This window comes from Henckelia pumila, chromosome 4 (genome assembly GCF_033568475.1).
Source record: "Henckelia pumila isolate YLH828 chromosome 4, ASM3356847v2, whole genome shotgun sequence".
NCBI lineage: Eukaryota > Viridiplantae > Streptophyta > Magnoliopsida > Lamiales > Gesneriaceae > Henckelia > Henckelia pumila.
Genome location: NC_133123.1, coordinates 15,326,180 through 15,347,195, shown reverse-complemented (window position 1 = coordinate 15,347,195; position 21,016 = coordinate 15,326,180). Strand labels below are relative to the sequence as shown.

Sequence of the window (21,016 nt, the reverse complement as noted above, 5' to 3'; positions counted from 1 at the left end):
AGTGTGAAAGAAAAGGAGTTGAAATTAGAATTAGAGCATGAATGTGAATTACTCCTTAATTTGAATTCTTATCCTTCATTTGTAGCCATGAGCCAGGCCTTACATTATAAGCTGAATAAGTCCTATTGACCGAGTCTCAGTTGCCCAATATACTAGTGGAGAAGAGTTGCAAGAATTTAGCCTATGGACTGTTGATTGATGCTTTTAATGATTATGAATTTTGATCTAAACACTTACACATTTATTCTTTGCATTTACCTAATTGTGAGTGTTTTTGATTCAATATCTTATATTTGATCCTATGCTATCCTTGAAAAGTCCTCATGATCTATGAATGTTTGAATTGAATTTGGAGAATGGTGTTTTGAACTTGAGTTGCGGAGATTGTGAGTTTATGCGGTTATTATTTTGTGATTGGCTAAAACTTTCGTGTTAGTAGGTTGGATATGATTGGATTTGATATTTTTGAAATCATTGCTGAGGCCATTGTTCCATAATATTTCTTGACTATTCTTGTTGGTTTTTGAGAGAATGAGTTTTTGGAATTTAATAGTTTTGCTCGGGACTAGCAAAAGTCTAAGTTTAGGGGTATTTGATAAGTGTATTTTATACACTTAATTTATATATGATTTTATTTGTTAAATATTTGTTTCGAGGAGATTTATGTGTGAGTTTTGTTGTTTTTGTGTTCGTAGGGAATTATGGAGATTTGGTGGAGAAAAGAAGAAATTAATGGAAAAGAAGAATTATTGTTGAAGAAAATAAGAAATAAATTTATTTGGAGAAAAGAATAAAAGAAAAGAGAAAGAAAAGAAGAGGAAGAAAGAAACGATCAGACAAGATAAGGTTAATGGGCTTTTTGTTATTGGGCCAAGAAAGAATTCTTTAGCGCTTCTTGTTAGCGCTTAAACTAGAGCAATCGCGCAATGTTTCTGAAATCTGAGAATTGAAATTGCGAGATCAAGGCGCGCCCGCGCCGTTCCTAGAGCGCCCGCCCCGTTGCTGTGATTTGGAAATTTTATTATACCGGGAAATTAATTCTTGGGCTTTTTGTTGGGCTGTTGTGAAGCGATATAAAAAGGAATTAAAGGTCAATCAGCAGGAGGAGAGCCGCCACACACACATTAGAATATCAGAGAAGGTTTTGATCGAGAGATTTTCCTGGAGATTTTCTGGAGCTTAACTGAAGAACGAAGACGGAGTTTGATAGTCCGGACACGGCGTCGACGACGGATTTGTTTCTTATCTTTTATTTAATTCTGAACATGTTTGGATTTATTATTTATTGTTTTCAGAATTTTATTATGAACTAATTTTTATAGTCTAGAGGTCGGATGGAACCTGCTGTAGACGCTTTCATGAATTTTTGATTTTATTGAATTGAGTTTCTTCTAGATTAATTGTTTTTTCTAGAATTGATTGTTTTTTCAATTATCTGATCAATAATTGATTTGTTATATTTATTTGAAATCATTGCTCGGGAGAGGGGATTTTGAATAGGACATTAGAAAATACACTGTTAATTATTTATACAGCTCGGGAGAGTGTATGATTTTAACAGAACTTTTAAAAAGAACATTATTTTGTGATAGATCACTGCGATAAATTCTTAATAGGGATATTGGAATTTAATTGTAGTTGATAAACATTATTTGTTGCTCGGGAGAGGGAAATAATATACGTAAGTGTTCTTGGCTATTAATTGATTGGAATTCATGAAGATTAATTATTTAGGATTGACTGTTGTTGAAACCAGGTGAAATCTATACCTCTAGACCATTTTTCTCTGATTGATTATATCTGCGAGTTGTGTGCGTGCTATAAAAACTTCACTGATTATTTATTTTTATTGCAAAATTCTTGATTATTGATTTTCTAGATAAAGTTTAGACTATTTTAATTACAAGTACTAAATATTTTCATTTTACTCCCTGTGGGATCGATATATGATTTAATCACTATATTAAAACTTGACACTCGTACACTTGCGAGGAAATTTTACAACACTAAGTGTCTAGATGACTTGGGAGTTTGGCCGACCTGGATACTTGGCTGACCTGGAAGTATGTCGGACCCAATGGCGGAGTCAGAAATTTTAGTCTACTCGGGCTAAAATTTTAAGCTCTCGTATCCTTTAATATTTTGAATTGAGCTACCCGGGCTAACACCAAATTAAAGCAAAATTATTCAAAATTTTTATATACAAAATTCAAAAAAAAATTCGGGCCACCCAGGCTAAAGCCCGGGTGCCCTTGAACATGGCTCTGTCACTGGTCAGACCTGAGTACTTGGCCGATCTAGGGTATGACCGACTTGAGTACTGATGTGGGAGTTTTGGTTTGTGGGTCCATCGAGAAATTGTGCGGAGGGATGAGCCGAACTCATCTCTAGGATGGGCCAAGCTCGTCCTATGGATATCATATTACAACTTTAAATAATGCATCTTTCGTATGATTTTTTTTGTGAAAACAACAATTGTGATGCCATATTTCACGAAATCAATTGAACACTTTTAAAACAAATTTATTATGTCCGGGAGATCTAATTTAGACCGTTTCGTTTTTGATTTTTTTTAATTTTAAAAGTAAGAAACATACAAAGTATTTTGTTTGGGAACTCATGTAGTTTGTGGATTTAATAAAGGAAAAATAAATTTGTTTATCAACTAACTCGTCTCTTTTTGAGTTTTAATAAATTAACTTTTAATTTTCGATCTTAATACAATAACTTTTGAATTGTAACTATTTTGGTCAATTTACCACATAATATTCAAATTTTACCATAAAATTCTCATTAGGACTTAGGTGGTGGTTAAAACACATTTGGTACCACAATCATTGACATTTTCTAGTGGAATGTTAATAAAACTAGTAAAGTTTGTTTGATTCGTTTAACTTTTTAGGTTAAATTATTCTCAAATAAATTAATTTCTCTCCAAAATCAAGAAATTGTCGAATTTTTTGCTGCACTAGGTTTAACCACACCATCTAAGCAGCGTTTTTCAACAAAAATTGAGCATTTCGATGGCATATAAATTAAAATAACTAAAATTCAGAAGTTATTCTACCAAAACAAAAAAAAAAAGAATTTACTAGACGAAAAATTATTTTCTCTTTAATAAATAGAAGACAATGTAAAATGAAACATAAGTTCTCCCTTCTGTGTAAGGATGACAATGAGACAAGTATGAGATGCGTTTAGCCAATCTTAGGACTTATCCTAAGGAAAATTTGGATTTAGACCTGGATGGTAGATGAGATCCTAGCATATGGGTAATATCTAAATCATGCATCCAACGGTTTGTATTTATATATATAGGCGTAATTAATTATATATTGTTGACGTGGTAAATCATGAGACATTAGATCTATCATTGGGGTATTACCCATATGGTAGGTTGAAATCTACCGACCTAGATCCAGATCTGCCCCAAAACTTAGCAGGTTTGGTTCCGGATCAGATCCTCAAATCCTCTACATGCACATTGAAACATATTTTAATTATAATAAATGCACAATAAAAACATCTAAAAGTTAATATATTAATCAAAATTAAATCCAAACTATAATATCTTAAAAATAATTAAAAACAAGGGGTAATGCATATTTACAAAATATGCGGTCTCATGAGTCAATTTTATGAGAAAAGTATTATATTCTATATATAAGACCTATAAAATAATATTCTTTTTTATGCTAAAACAATTATTTTTCATTGTACATATAGGCTGGATCAATTCCTCTCGCAAATATAGATCAGTGCAACCGTCTCACGAGAAAACTACCAAACAATCTTGGAAAATGCTACATGTACATTTTACATATTGCGCTTTACAATTGCATTTGAAATCACGGGTTAAATCTGCCAATATTTACAATAAAGGTAATAAATTTGATATTAAAAATAATATTTTTTTATGAATGTCTAAATAAGAGATACATATAATAAAATTTTCTCGCGAGACCGTCTCACAATAATTTTTGTGTTAAATAAATATGAAATATTACTGTATTCTTTACTGAGGTATTTTTGGATTATCAAAAAATACAACATGATATTAAATAATTATTTAATTCTATTCTGTATTATTAAACTTGAACGCATTATACTAACCAATTTTGACATATAATATGACACCAAAATTTGTTTACAGTTTTAGCTTTCATAATATTTGTTATATATCTAACTTGCTATATCTCAAAGATACAATTATCTCAATAACATCATATTTAATTTATAAGTATCACATTCTAATAATATTATATATTTTTTGCAGAAAAAATATCAAACACAAATTTTTTGAATATATATACATGTATCACATGCCAAGAGACACAAGTGTGTGTATATATATACACACACACACGCATATATATATATATATATATATATATATTGTTCCCCTGCACACCAATGTGCAGAGATTTTGTGTGCACCCTGTGATGTTCGCGTGAACATCTTAGATGTTCTCGCGAACATCTGATTTTTTTTAGATGTTCGCGCGAACATCCCGCGGTGCACACAAAATCCCTGCACACTAGTGTGCAGTGGATCATGACTATATATATATATATGTATATATATATATATATATATGTATAATAGATAATAATTATTCTTTTTGTTACTTTCGTGATATATTTTGATTAAAATATTTTGGAGTGTGTCTTTTATGAGATGGTTTCACGGATCTATATCCGTGAGACGAGTTGATCAAATTTATATTTGAAATGAAAAGTAATTTTTGACATAAAAGTAATATTTTTCATGATTGTCAAGTAAGAGATCCGTATCACAAAATTGACCAATGAAAAAGTCTAATAATTTTTTTTGATTTTCATATAACCGTAGTTAATATATATTTTTAATATATGATTAAAGATAACTATTTGTACAAGTTATTAAAACATTAAGTTTGAGTAGGTTTTTTTTGTGAGACAATCTTACGAATCTATATCAATGCGATGACTTGACCCAATCCAATTCGGGAGTGAAAAGTAATAATTTTACATAAAAAATAACAATTTTGTATGGGTCAAATCGAATAGGAGATCCGTCTTACAAAATTAATCCGTGAGACATTTTCATAGGAGTTTTTGTGTAAATGCGTAAGTCTCGTATGACTATGAGAGATCGTCTCACAGATTTATATCAATGAGACAAATTTGTCCGACTAATATGTATAACAAAAGTATTATTTCAACATTAAAAGAAATAATTTTGTGTGTATTGGGTAAGATAGGAGATTTGCATTACAAAATTGACTCACATAACTATGAGAAATAACACATATAAAAGATTAGATTCCTTCTTTTTCGACAATGGAAATATGTTTTTGGTTATTTTTCCTTAATAGATACTCGTTTTTTATTTTTTATTATTTTATTATCTTTTTGTTAAAGGTTATAAAGCTAAGATACACCTATGTATTATTTCTTAAAGGGGAAAAACATCTCTGTGGTAAATAGTTATAGAATTACCAAAACATAATTATCACATTATTCACATCGATGGATCAATATAAAAAGAAGCTAGTTAATCGGTCGACAAAATTAGGGGTGAGTTTTCGTTATACCGTATCCAAAATATTGGTACAAAAAAAATTCATATCGGTATCGATATCGAAATTTCAAAATTTTGGTATGGAAAAAATTCATATTGATACTGTACAAATATCGAAAAAAAATTCGATATACTAAAAAAATATTTATATATCGAAAAAATTTCGGTACGATATCCCAAAAAATCGATATTTTGGTTCGGTATCCCAGTTCTAGACAAAACATAATTCATTTTCATTACTTCATTTCATTATTATTCATTAATTTCATTTTTTAGGTGAAGGACATTTTTGAAAATTTTCCCATTGCTCTGGAAAAAAAAAGAGAAAAAATATTGTAACTCCAGTCGGCTTCATAGACTAAATAATAATAAAAACATCTGTGAACCTGTTGAATAAATTTTGTTCGATTCAAGTTATCCGACTAACGTAGTTTGCAAATAATCGTGAGTTATTCGGTGCTCATAAAAACGCAGCCACTGCTGCAGATTCTCGTATCATGAAGAAATTGAAACAGAAGGGCAAAAACAAAAAAAAAACAAAAAGGTAGGAAAAACAATGAAACAAAAGTGGAAAAATTCTTGACAAGATGAAAACAAATGATGAAACAGGAAGAAATTTTAAATGGAAAAAAATGTGGGTACGAAGAACTGCGAGATTCTGTTTATAATCCGACCCATATTTACAGATTAAGAAGAAATAATAAATAAACACTGTAGCACACAGCACCTATTTCAAATTAAAAGCTTTTTATGGAGAAGTGGGAAATCTTCAAGAAAATCCAAAGGTGGCAGGAAGTCTCTGGAACTGGTTTCTATATAATTGCGAACCTTGTAATAATGGCTGCTGTAGTTGCTGGTTCGAATGCCAATTTCCATTGCTGTAGGAACCGTCTGCTGCAAAAAGTGCTTGCGATTTCGATTCCATGCTTAAATCTTGAGCAGCTATTTGATTGTGGATGAAGTTGTTTCCCAACAAAAATGGAGTTTGCAGATACTCTGCCCACTTGATATCTTCCGGGATTTCGTCTTCTTTCTCTGATTTTGCACAATCCGCAAGTCCCCAAGAAAAGGGATTGTTTTCCAAGCAGCCGAACTCTGTTTGAAGATCAGAGTTTGCGCTGCTCAAATTCTGAAACTTCACGCTGTCATATGATGGGGTGCAAATGGGATTTTCGGGGCCGAAATTCGGGTACGGTTTTGTTCGGATAATTGAGCTTAGAATAGAAGGTGGGACGGTAGATATGTTAGAGTTGAATTGATCAGAAATAGCTTCGGGAGATTTAGTAGTGCTTAAATTGGAGAAAAGATTAGTGTTGGGATTGGTCGAAAGCCCGATTCTTGGAGCGTGATTGATCTGGTGATTGAAGGAGAGGAATCCCGACAGATCAGATGGCTTGACAGGGCTACTAATTTCGTGGCTGGAAACGAACCTGTTCAGGAAGAATTCTTGCGTCGGTTTCTCTGCCGCGAAAACTCGATTTTTCGGGTTTTCGGAGTCGAAAAAACTGACTTCACTCGATCCTTCCGACGTTCTCTCATTGTTTTTGCCGTTTGGTGATGCCTTCTCTTTATCCTCTGCTTCCGCCGCGAGAGGCTTGTGTGTATTGGGATCAATGCCCTTTTGCCTTAGTTTTTTCTTTATGGATGAATTCCACAGGTTCTTGATTTCATTGTCTGTTCTTCCAGGCAACTGCACAGCGATTTGGGACCATCTAATGTAATAGTAAACATGTAAAAAAAATTGTCAGTAAATATGTATAAGAGCAGTAACATGATCAGTATATCATGTTATAAACTTTTTTTTTATTTGATATGATATAAATCAATGCACCTGTTCCCAAGAACCGAATGCAGTTCAATGATCAAACTCTCTTCTTCAAGTGAAAATGTCCCTCTTTTCAAATCAGGCCTTAGATAATTAATCCACCTTAATCTGCAACTCTTCCCACACCTTTGAAGCCCTTCAAGAAAAAAAAAAACAACAAAAAAAGCCAGCAAGCTAAGGGGACTCGTTTGGTTCATAGCATTCGAAAAAAAGTCGAAAAACTCGAAATTTCATGAATTTCACCTGCTAGTTTTGGAACTGAGCTCCAGCAGCCATGGCCATGTTTAGTTATGTGTTTCACAAGTTTTTCATCTTCCTCTGGTGACCATAGCCCTTTTCTTAGCTTCTGCTTGTAACAACAAGAATGCCTGCCCATGTATATAAGTGGTACAAGAAAGCGCACACCAAAAATTGCCAATATATTTTGGAGGAAAAAAGATGGAGAAATGTGAAAGAGAGAGAGAAGGCTTAATTATCAGTTCTGAAAATGAGATTTTGCAAGAGGGAGGAGGTTTAAAAAGAGAGTCGCTGTCCAAAAGATTATAATTAATTTTATTTTATGATTAATCATGAAATGGGATTTCATTTTAAAATTATAAATGCCAAGATGTTGTAAAAAAAATGACTTGAAAATGTCTTCTCGAAAGGGTTTTAGGAAAATTGTATAATGAGCTTGACAGCAGTTGTGGGGCATGGAAGACAGATATTAATTTGGTGGAAAAAATGGGATTTTTTTAAAATTGTAATACGTACGTACATGATTGTTTGGGATAAAAATGTGATGAAGTCAGCCCATAAGTAATTCTTACATGTTTTAAAAATTTGTATCTTTGTGTTGGAGAGCAATAACTCTATATGCTGTAAAATCGCAACATTTTAGTTGTTGTATAATTTAATATATTTAATTAGCACAATTATTATAATTTTTGATAAAACGATAAACGTTCGATCTTACAAATTTTTGTTTTCGAAATTAGTTAATTTGAACTCGAAGTCAAGCTGGATCAAAGTCCAAATTATTGAATTAGATTGAATCAAACATGGTTTTATGAAACCTTGTCAAAGGGTTTCAAATCATGCATAACATGAAACGAAATATGAATGTATAATTTTTTAAATGATGTAAGATTAAAAGTTTTTATAATGAGATAGATTGTTGAGAGGTTCAAGAAAAGCCCTCCAATGGAGCAAATTATTCAAAGATTCCAAACACAAGAAAGACAAAAAGATTTGCAAATGGGATGATGTTATTTTAGAGAAGAAATTCCCATGATTAGCAATGGCTACCAATGATAGTAGTGTGCAATTAATTAATTTAAGGTTACAAAATCGTGTCGTAGTTAGACATTCTCTTGTCTTGCCTATTTCTTCCCAATTAATAAATACATAAATAAATAGTACTCGGATTGCATTTCTTTAGTGAATTTGTGGCATCTGGCTTTGGAATTACTGGCTTTGTTCTTTCTTGGTTTTGTGAATATTATACTCATTTTAAGGCCTACATAATTAAATTTCTTCGGGGCTAATCTTCTTGCTTTGCTCCCAATTCACTTCCCATATAATTTTTTTCCCAAATAGCTGTTTTGCATTACATATATGGCCTACAACACGAAAATGCTTAGGATGATGACATACAAATATATTGAATTAAATTGATTCACAACACATCAAAGACTTTGTACTTTTCTATTTTATGTTTACTCTATGCAATTTTCATCCGTTGTATCGTTAAGATTAGGGGTGACAAATTTTATATAAATCCCGACCCGTCCCGATTACCAACCCGATCCCGTATCGAAATTTTTCCGACTCGAGTGGTTGAGATTTTTCCCGATCCGATTAATTTGGGGATCGGGATAGGCTACTCTTTCCGACGGAATTCCCGACCCGACACGAATATAAAAATAATATTTTTAATTAAAAAAATAATTTTTTTTAAAAAATTTTATGTTTTAATATTAATATTTTTATAATTATATACCATATAATTTTTTTATATTTATTTTTTTTAATATTAACATTGAGTTATAAATTTTTATTTTGTTTTTTTATTATTATGAATAATTATATGTTTTTTTTATTAATTAAGTAGTTGTTTTAGTTTATTTATAATGTACTAAAAAAAAGTTTTAGTTTTTTATTAATGGTTATATATAAAGAAATTTTAATTTATTTGTAATGTATTAAAAAATTGTTTGATTTTTTTCATAATTTTTTTTAAAAAAATATTTTCGAAGAATTTTTTTTTAAAAAAATATTATTCGGAATTACCCTCTCCCGACTCGATGGGATCCCGAACATTCGGGTCCCGACACTTCTCGGGTGCGGGATCGGAAGAAAAAAAATATCTCAATTTCTATCGAGACGGGAATCGGATAAGGGGGTTACGGGATGAGTCCCGACCCGATTCCACCATTAGTTAAGATTGAGTTTTAATCATATATTTTTTTTTGTTTTTGGCAATTTTCGTCTTTGTCATGTGGTTTTAATCTTTTCTTTATGTGGGAATGATTATGTGATATGACTCATAGATATTACGTCAGCGTCATGTGAATTAAAATCTTAAAAAAATAAAAAATAATAGAATAATATTGAAATTTGACAATGTAAAAACTAAAAATCATATGCTGATATACATATGATAAAACACCACAATATATTACAATTTTCCTTATTTTCATCCTTTTTTTTTTCTCATAATATATAACGTTGGAAATTTTTCCATGTCCCTGATCCAGTATTGACACGAATTTAACTAAAAATATTTAACTACACATGATTAAAAAAATTAAACATATACTATCACAAAAAATAATAATAATAATTACACATTTACTGCCAACGGTAAAATTTGATATAATTACAATTGTACCCTTAAACAGTCTTCTATAAAGGATGCATCAAACGTGATTAAGTGTGAGAAAATGTTCCGATTTGGGCAAAAGTACAGGCGTAAAAAAAAAGTGCGATTAAGCATGATGTTTTTTAGATAAATTTAAAATTATTTTTGTAAAAATTTTTATGTGAACTTTTATTATTTTTTGAATAAAATTTATATTTAAACTTTATTATATATAATAAATACCTGATAATTTTAACTTTCTAAAACAAATCCTAAAAACACCGAAATATTCATTAATGCATGGTTACTCTCAACAGAAAAACAAATTCTATAAGATTTATATATTTATTCTTAAATTTTATATATTTATGTGTTATTTAATCTATTGATTGGTTTAAATTAAATTTATAACAAAAACTAAAAACATTTTTTCATGATCAATCTAATAATAAATCCGATTAACTTTGTAAAGTTCAAGTTACGTGGTTTTACACTTTTTAAAACTTTGGTTACCAATGTACCGACCATTTTTACTTTTTTTCCCCTAAAAGAATATTGAACTTCCCTTCAATTATTAGCTTTTATTATATTATATTAGTTAAGTTACTCATTCCCAATTAGTAGTTTATCCGAGTAGGGAAATAGTGAAAGTATGATAGTATTAAAAAATCATAACAATAAATAAAGAGATAAAACACTTGTATGCCAAAAGGTAATAATTGTTCTCAGTTTGTTACCTAAGTGAAGTTAATTAAAAAATTCCAGAATATTCCGGAGACTAGATTAATTAAATTGGATATAATAATACAATTTGCATCCAAATTCTCTGATTACGCTAACTGCTACACAAATCATTTGATTCTTCGAAAGGAATCATCGGAATAAAATAACTGAGGAAACTTTTCGTTATCCACTATTAATGATTTTCTCACACAAATTTTTTTTTAATTAACTCTTTCTTCCAATAATTTGACTTAGTTTATCGTCCACCGGATATAATTCACAGCATTTCTTAATATCGGTAAATCATGCGAGTCATTCGCATTTTAACATATATTGTTAATAATCTAAGGCTTAAAACCATAGGATAGAAAAATCTCCATAATTCTCTCAAGCTTAAAAGAACAAATATATGTCTCATATATATATATATATATGTCATGGGACTGTCTCACACGAGATTTATTCATAAATTAATGTCAAACACCTCCAGTTACTTGTTTTAAAATGAATGAAATAAATAGTTCTTTGTTGTAATTAAAATCATTCTTCTCAATTTTTTATTGTTTGCTAATAGCGGCAAGTCCAAAACAAAAACGATTAAATTTTTTTAAAGATCGATTAATTGAATAAGTTAATGTGGCCCTAAAGTCGTAGCCGACAATCACAATAATGCATCTTTCTTGCAATACGAATAGGGACAAATTTGTTAACACAAAGTATTCCACAAACCAAAGGTCATATATATTAATTATTAATCGCACACTTAAATAATTGATCGACTATATTTTAAATCGGCTAAATTAGAATCTTTATCCACCATTTTATTAGTTTATTATATGTAACGGGGAAAAATATATATATATGCAATAATGGACGTATACCACCTATTTTAATCGTTCGATGGAGGAGGGGTGATTAAAAATATAAAAAATATTATTGTATTTGTGTACTACGTGAATGCGTTGTGTTGTAATGACAAATGTTTTTATTGTTTTGTTGAGTTGTGATAGCACAAAAACCAGGGTATTCGTTCGAGGTCTAGGGTTGATATGGCATTAGGAGTTTTAATTTCGGGATTTCAAATAAAACTTATGTTACACATATTAGGATCCATGTAAACAACTAAAATTGACAAAAATATACTACTAGATATATTTTAAAATGAAAGGGAGAAATTTTGATGTCACCTTTTATATTTGCTTAAATGAAATTTTATGTGTATATTATATTCCCAAAACTAACTCAATTCTACTGATTGATATAAAAGCATCAACAAAATAACAGCAGAATTACTTGAGTAAAATATTATTGTTAGGAAATTGAGTATCTAAATTTTGGTGTTTAACAAATAGCTGTGCGCAGAAGCAGAAGCAGAAAAACTTAAATAGCAGACAGTAGATGAAGATCATATATATCAGAACATCCTATTAATTAGTCTAAGCTATTATCCAAATGTCTCTAATACACTGAGTAGACTTTGACTTGCGCAGCCACAGTTGTCACGTCCCCAAAAATTCTAGTTGACATTGACATTATTTAACAAAACAATAAGCCTCGTAGCATATCAAATAGCCAAAACAAGTCTTTTCCATAAATGAATAATTGTCTTTACATTGACAATAGAAATTCACCAGAGAACACGACATAATTGCGGAAGCGGATTGCAAAGGAAAATAGATATAATAAAACTAAGCAGATGCTTGGATCCTCAGATTTTGTACTTCATTACCATCCCAAAACGTCTTCTGCTCGTCATCGTTCACTTGTTCCTCAGTCTTATCTGGAGAAGAAGTAAGGGGTGAGTGTTTTGAGAAACACTCAGCAAGTTGAGGTCGATCGTTACTCCAATAACAAAGTATATGTATAAACATATGTTCAGAAGTGATTTCCAAATATACATGTATACATAATTTCATAAGTGACATTAAAATACTAGTAGAAACGAAATTTCATAAGTGGCTTGTTGCGGAACATGTCACGATAGGGGTCAAGACATAAAATGGAAGGTTCAACCCTATCCCATGGGTATTACCCCATGGGGTAGGTGACACTCACTAATTGGTTCAAATCATGTGGACCCTACTCAAATCATGTGGGGCCCATATGATTTAAACCAATTAGTGAGTGTCACCTACCCCATGGGATAATACCCATGAGGCAGGGTCGAATTTTCCACATAAAATGGACATATTTCAAAATATAGCTCAAAAGCATATCATATCGTATATAAAGCACTGAATTTCATCTTTTCCTTAAAGGTTCATTGATCTGTCCCCAATATGTTACTCCTCTATGGGGCGACAGCCATATACCGGTTTTATACCCACCGTGTAGAGGTCATATAACGGTTTTATTCGACCCACCGTGTGAGGGCCTTATAACGATTTTATACTCATCATGTAGGGGTCATATAACGGTTTTATATCCACCGTGTAGGGGTCATATAACGGTTTTATACCCACCGTTTGAGGGTCATATCACAACTTATCAAATTCAAAAACTTCTTTCCATAGCAATCAAATCTTGACAGTGCTTGCTTTCATATTTTCATCATAAGAAACGAATCATATGAACTTAATATATACATATCAAAGAAACGAACCATCATGTATACGATCGAATTTTCTCCATAGGCTATTTATAGGCTGAGAAAATCATCTAAAAAGTCAGCTGAGTCTTGGTTTCTTGGAGCCCAAATCAGCCTTTACTTTGGTCAAAATTCTATCCAAAACTCAAGAGACACCATGTGAGTCAAATGGTCACTTCCTACACCATAATTATCCTCCTCCCTTAGCTCATTTTTAGCTGAAATCCTCGAGCCTTAGGACAAGAATTAATAGGTTTTATTGAGCTAAAGTCGTTAGTTCATAAGCTGCAGTTTTCGAGTTCTTGAGTCGCCATGGTTTCAAGCTTCGGATGTTGCAAAGTTATTAGCTTCTTGAGCCAAATTTATTCAAGATAACGATAATATCAAATTAGAATAGACTAAAGATTTGATTATCTTAGAACTTAAAACTTTGTGCATCATTGCTTACATCATTTATTTTAAAAAAAATCGAGTTGTCACAACAGTGTAGCTTTCTACAGTGAACTAAATGACAAGAAAACGACTATTTATCAACAGATGTATTTGAATCAAAGATGACTGTTATCTTGTACATATAAATAGAGACCACAGCATACAGAATAATGGACCGGCTTATACGAACTCACACCACTACAATTTAACAAAGAACAACTGAACACTTTCAGTTTTTATATACATACAAGAAGAGTTCTATGCTTATAAAGAAGATCATATACAGAAGCTGAAGAACACTAGCACACACATCAAGATATATCAGATCTCTTAGGATTACTCTGTGTTACGTGTTGAATTGTACAATCTTTATAAACTAATCAATTGAGTGAACTAAATAAAACACTGTTGTAAGATCAGTCGAAAACTGATTTGTTGAGTCTATGTGTCTCAGTTGTAGGCAGTAGAGTAAGTCCTAGCTGAGGTGGGGGTGTTGCAAGTGTTGTAATACTCAAAGTCTTCTATAGTACCTTCTGACAGAACCAGAAGAAGGGGTGACGTAGGAGCAGTTAAGTCTCCGAACATCCAGAAACAATCTACTATGTTATTTGTTGCTTTTTTACATTCACAAACCAGTAGAACCAACCGATACAGTCCAATATCCTAGTTGACCTCTTTCAGCACAAGTATATTTGTTGGTCGAATTTCGAGATCCAAGAGAAAGGAGAGTTCAGTGGCTCAAACTACTGAACTCGCTAGCAGCAAGGAACTACTGCCTCTACTAAATCAATATCAGAACAGTAGTAACTCACTACTTGTCTACCCAGTAGCAGTAGAAGTAGCAATTCGTTCCTGACAATTATATCAGTGTAAACTATTATTACGAGTGATTTTTTGAGTTGGGAAAAGAATTAGTTACACATGGATCAAATTTCCGGTCCATACCTTCATAGACTTGTCTGCGAAATAGGCCTCTATAAAGGCTATGTTAAAGATAGGGATTTTGATAACTGAGTCGAGGACTACAAGAATAAAAGCTTGGATTTGAAAGTTTTATATATAAAGTATGTTAAGATGAAATTCATTTATCATATAAGATATTTGTAAAATTATATATATTGCTTCGTGAATTCTTGATGTATGATTAACTTTAAAGATGTTATTAGACAACATTTAGTTTTGGTGATTGACTACTTCAATAGAATCATGCTGGAGATAGAAATAATATCTGTAGACTCTTGAACGAAAGAATCTAATACTCTTTATCAAGACGTGCTAGCTCACTAAAAACAGAAGCAGTACTCCTTGAAAAATATTCCAGTTTTCAATAGAAAGATTTTACGTGCTTCAAAATAACAGACAGAGACACATATTTCATATGTACTGTATGTCAGGGAATGTGTAGTGACCCGCGCCGTGATCACCTAATAATCTGAAACTTAAGCATGCATTTAACTTAATTAAAAGAATAATCAGAAATAGCAGCGGAAAAACATAAATAAATCCCAAATAAAAACAATTATGATACAACCATATCGAAATCTGTATCAACTCAAATACAACAGAAACATAATCCTAGACAATAATCCTGCTGGTCATCCACTACCTAAGCTCTTCTGGAACCACTCGCCTCATCCAACCGCAAACCTGCCCCATGGAATAGGGTGTCCAGATACAACAAAGTACGGGACATGAGCATGATAAGCTCAGTACGAGAGTATAAGTATACGGTATTATATGTGTATGTATGCAAGTGAACTGGGTACCAACACACTCAGGTCAAAAAACAAGCTCATAGATCGGGCCCAGGGTATATAGCACGCTGCGTCGTTGCCTCAGGAGGTGGCTCATATACCCAGTGGATAATGGTGACCTGATACTAGTACAAGTGTCCAACCATCACGGTGACCTGACACAAGACTTATGTATCCAAACATCCACAAACTCGTGGGGTTAGCGCCCTACTACAGGATACCTCTAAGGTATAGACTCAATATGCTCATGTATGCAACATACAGTCGTGACATGTATATAAAGACAATTAAAACATGCAATCACATAACCCATGCAAACACATAATACATGCATACACAATCTGGATATCTCGAATAATACTTTCGTATCTCATATACTAGGCAAGCTAGACCAGCACTATGTCTAAGCCTATTTTCCGCACTACAATGTAAAGTACTTGTTGAGAAGTTTATTTAGGAAAGATATGATTTGATTTTATTTTATAGGAATAAAATATCTCACAGATTTTGTGGGATATTATTCTGATTTGTTTTTATCTATTTAAAGTGTATCTATCATGTTCTATCGTATTCTGTAAAATCAACATGGTATCAAAGCCATAGGTGGTCATGAACTTTAAGGCAACAATGATCGGCGCTACTGGTGGTCCTGAATCCGGCAGCTCCAGCAGCGGATCTCAAACTGCAGGCCTGTCTCTCTCTGATACATCCCTACAGATCACGATCCATAAATTAAATGGCAAAAACTACCTTGAGTGGGAAAAATCTGTGCGTCTTGTCATCGATGGCAAAGGAAAGCTAGGATATTTGACCGGTGAAATGAAATCTCCACAAAAAACTGATGCAAAGTTCACTCAGTGGAGATCTGAAAACTCACTGGTCATGGCATGACTCATTAATTCCATGGATCCCATAATTGGAAAACCTTTTATGTTTTTGCCCACTGCCCGTGATATTTGGGAGACCGTACGAGAGACGTACTCTGACTTGGAGAATTATTCTCAATTATATGAGCTGAACACTCGCATTTGGAAAATTAAACAAGGCAGTAGGGATGTCACAACCTACTACAATGAGTTGATGGTTATCTGGCAAGAACTGAACCTCCTCGACGGGGAGGAATGGGAATGCAACAAAGACAGCGTGCGTTACAAGAAAAAAATTGAGCACAATAGGATGTTTGTGTTCCTTGCTGGCTTAAAAAAAAGACCTTGACGAGGTTCGAGGTCGCATACTTGGGCGCAAAGCTCTGCCCAGTATTCGAGAAGTTTTCTCAGAGATTCGGCGTGAAGAAGCCCGTCGCCATGTGATGCTAAAGCCTGCTGAAATACCACTGGAAACTGAAGGATCAACCCTTGTTAGCAAGGAGAATTGGGCAGACAGACGAGTAAGCAAGGAGAATTGGGCAGATAGACGTGATGAAAAATCAAAGCCATGGGTGAAAAGTGTAAAAAACCCTGGCATAACATTGAAACATGCTGGGAAATTTATGGAAAACCAGCACATTTCAAGAAAAAATTAGTCAACCATTACAGGCATAATACTGGTAGTCGTGCTCTTCAAACAAGTGTGGATGACTCTGGACAGCAATCATCACCCTTGGGAACTCTTCCTTTCACAAAGGATCAGCTTGAGCACCTGTACAAATTATTTGACAATCGATTGGGCAAGACTAATTCTTCCTATTCTGTAGCCCAGACAGGTACTTCCTCGTTCGCCAATGTTGTCCGTTCTATTTCTAATAGCTCCTGGATTTTGGATTCAGGTGCAACAGATCATATGACGGGATCCTTGCAATATTTTTCCTCCTATGTACCTTGTGCAGGAAACAACAAAGTTAAAATTGCCGATGGTTCCTTTGCCTCTGTTGCTGGAAAAGGAACAATTTTTGTTTCTCTTTTTCTAGCACTTCACAATGTTTTACATGTTCCTCTCCTTTCCTACAACCTTATGTCTATAAGAAAACTAACCCTTAATCTTGATTGTCGTATCATTTTTTTGTCATCTCATTGTGAATTTCAAGATTTAGTATCGGGAAATATGATTGGCAATGCTAGGCAAGACAATGGTCTCTACCTGCTCGATGCTCACTCTCTCCTTAGAAGGCAAAATCAGGATAGATGTCTCACATCCAACTCTACTTCTAGTGTTAGTGAAATAATGTTATGACATAATCGACTAGGTCATCCAAACTTTTCTTATTTAAAACAATTGTTTCCCAAGTTATTTATTAATAAAAATGTCTCTACTTTGCATTGTGAATCGTGTGAATTAGCTAAACATCATAGATCCCATTCCCCACACCCCCAATCATATAAATTTTTTTCTCCTTTTACCATGATTCATAGTGATGTTTGGGGTCCGTGCAAAATCAGAACTTTGTCTGAAAAGATGGTTTATAACCTTTATTGATGATCATTTTCGAATGACTTGGGTATTTTTTTTAAAATATAAGTCTGAAGCAGGAACTACTTTCCAAAATTTTTACAAAATGGTTCAGACACAATTTCAAACCAGGATCATAATTTTTCGGAGTGATAATGGCAAGGAATATTTCAATCAGATTCTAGGGAATTTTTTCATTAATAATGGGATTATACATCAAAGTTCTTTTCCTCATACTCCTCAACAAAATGGGGTGGCTGAAAGAAAAAATAAACATCTCCTTGAAGTTGCTCGGGCCATTAGTTTTCATACTAAAGTTCCTAAGTACCTCTGGGGAGAAGCAATCCTAACATCTACTTACTTGATCAATAGGTTACCTACCAAAATTTTGAACTTTCAAACTCCTATGACAATTTTTCAAAAATGTTTCCCTGATACGCTTTTGTTAACAAATATTCCTCTCAAAATTTTTTCACCTTTGTTCATAATCATGATCCGAAAATTTCAAAACTTGATGAGAAGGCCATTCGGTGCATCTTTGTTGGTTATCCTGCTAACCAACAAGGATATAAATGTTTTGATCCTATTTTAATAAAATTTTGTGTGTCTATGGATATCTCCTTTTTTGAAGGCCAGTCGTACTACAATCATCTTCAAGGGGAGCGCCTACAAGAAGATTAATGCTTAACTCATTCAGATTTCAATTCAGATTTCCAAATTGAATTTGGAAATACTGAACCTTCCGATCAGCCGTTAATTGAAATCACTCTTGATCCAACTAACACTGTAGAAACAGGTAAGGCATATGATTTTGTCTACACAAGGAGAAGAGATGCAAAAGAGACTCTGTCTCAGTACCAAACCATGAATCAACTCTGAGACCCAATCATGAAACTCACGATGACTCCTCAACAAATCTTGATATTGAAATTCCTATTACTCAAAGAAAAGGTGTTCGTTCTTGCACAAAACATCTCATCTCAAATTTTGTATCGTAACCATTTGTCATCTTCATATCATGCATTTATCTCTCAGATGGAAGCCATTTGTGTTCCTAATAATGTGCATGAGGCTTTAAAGATACCTGAGTGGAAAGAAGTAATTCAGTAGGAGATGAAAGCTCTGGAGAAAAACGCTATTTGGGAAAAGGCTGATCTACCAGTGGTAAGTATGTTGTAGGTTGTAAGTGGGTCTTCACTACCAAATTCAACTCTGATGGGTCCCTAGAACGATACAAAGCTCGTCTTGTTGCCAAAGGATTCTTCCAAACTTATGGAGTGGACTACACTGAAACTTTTTCTCCTGTGGCTAAACTTAACACAATTCGTGTTATTTTATCTGTTGCAGCTAATCTAGATTGGTCACTAAATCAGCTTGATGTGAAAAATACTTTTCTAAATGGAGATTAGAGATGATGAAGTATATATGGAACCTCTACCTGGGTTCATTGATATGTTTGGATCAAAAGTATGCAGGTTAAAAAAATCACTCTATGGGCTGAAACGGTCTCCCAGGGTATGTTTTGAGAGATTCACAAAATTTGTCAAAAGCCAAGAATATTGTCAAGGACAATCAGATCATACACTGTTTACCAGAAAGTCCAAAACAGGCAAGATATCTATATTGATTGTTTATGTTGATGATATAATATTAACAGGAGATGACATAGAAGAGATGAGAAAACTGAAGAGGAGCTTAGCAAATGAGTTTGAAATGAAAGATTTGGGGCAGCTGAAATATTTTCTTGGAATGGAGGTGGCAAGGTCAAAGAAAGGAATTATGATCTCGCAGAGGAAATATGTGCTGGATCTTCTGAAGGAAACTGGGATGAGTGGTTGCAAACCATCAGATACACCTTTGGAAGCAAATGCTAAGCTAGGAGACATCAAAGATGGCATTCCAGTTGATACTGGGCGATACCAAAGATTAGTTGGAAAGCTGATTTATCTAGCTCACACATGGCCTGACATTGCCTTTGCGGTGAGTTTGGTTAGCCAATTTATGCACTCACCTCATGCTGAACATCTTGAAGCCGTGTACCGAATTCTAAGATATCTAAAAATAACCCCTGAGAAGGGTATATTCTTCAAAAAAAAAAAATGAGAAGAGAGAGATGGAAGTATATACTGACGCAGATTGGGCAGGATTGATTACTGATCGACGATCGACTACAGGGTACTGCACATTTGTATGGGGTAATTTGGTAACTTGAAGAAGTAAAAAACAGAATGTAGTTGCTAGAAGCAGTGCAGAGGCTGAGTTTCGGTCCATAGCTCAAGGAGAATGTGAGGTGCTATGGTTAAAAAGGGTCATGGAGGAACTAAACATCACTATAAACTTTCCTATAAAGTTATATTGTGATAACAAAGCAGCTATTAGTATTGTCCATAATCCTGTATTACATGAAAGGACCAAACATGTTGAGGTTGACAAGAACTTCATAAAGGAGAAGATCGAAGAAGGCATAATTTGTACTCCGTTTGTTCCCAGTACCTTGCAGTTAGCTGATGTCCTAACCAAGGGGTTGTCAAGACAAGTCTTTGAAGAACAAGTCAGTAAGTTGGGTATGATAGATATCTTCGCACCAACTTGAGGGGGAGTGTTGAGAAGTTTATTTAGGAAAGATATGATTTTATTTTATTTTATAGGAATAAAATATCTCACAGATTTTGTGGGATATTATTCTGATTTTTTTTATCTATTTAAAGCCCGTTTGGATTTTGTAGAGATTTTTTAAAATAAGTGTTTTTAAAAGCTACAACTTTTTGCTTTTAAAAAATCTCTAATTTTGACTTAATTTAAGTACTTTTTTGGTCAACCAAACACCTTGTTAACTGAAAAGCACTTAAAAAAGTACTTTTTTGTGAGACCCCGGTTCTAAACATCTAATCCCGGATTAAACAATA

General features: G+C 33.2%; 1 protein-coding gene across 1 annotated transcript; it reads right to left on the bottom strand.

Moving 5' to 3' along the window:
• Positions 1–6,162: 6,162 nt before the first annotated feature.
• LOC140863153 (transcription factor MYB61-like) lies at positions 6,163–7,854 on the bottom strand. The gene is made up of 3 exons (XM_073266345.1): positions 7,631–7,854; positions 7,394–7,523; positions 6,163–7,274 (listed from the first exon to the last, which is right to left on the bottom strand). Exons 1-3 carry the CDS (start codon positions 7,761–7,763, stop codon positions 6,332–6,334), a joined length of 1,206 nt encoding a protein of 401 aa, XP_073122446.1. The 5' UTR covers positions 7,764–7,854; the 3' UTR covers positions 6,163–6,331.
• Between the last annotated feature and the right edge of the window lie 13,162 nt (positions 7,855–21,016).

What these genes read in the sequence shown, in the direction of transcription:
- LOC140863153 (XM_073266345.1), bottom strand. Translation starts at nt 7,763, where the DNA reads ATGGGCAGGCATTCTTGTTGTTACAAGCAGAAGCTAAGAAAAGGGCTA. An exon ending in CTCAGTTCCAAAACTAGCAG is followed by an intron (nt 7,524 to 7,630) that starts GTGAAATTCATG and finishes TTTTTCTTGAAG; the next exon opens with GGCTTCAAAGGTGTGGGAAG. An exon ending in CATTCGGTTCTTGGGAACAG is followed by an intron (nt 7,275 to 7,393) that starts GTGCATTGATTT and finishes CTATTACATTAG; the next exon opens with ATGGTCCCAAATCGCTGTGC.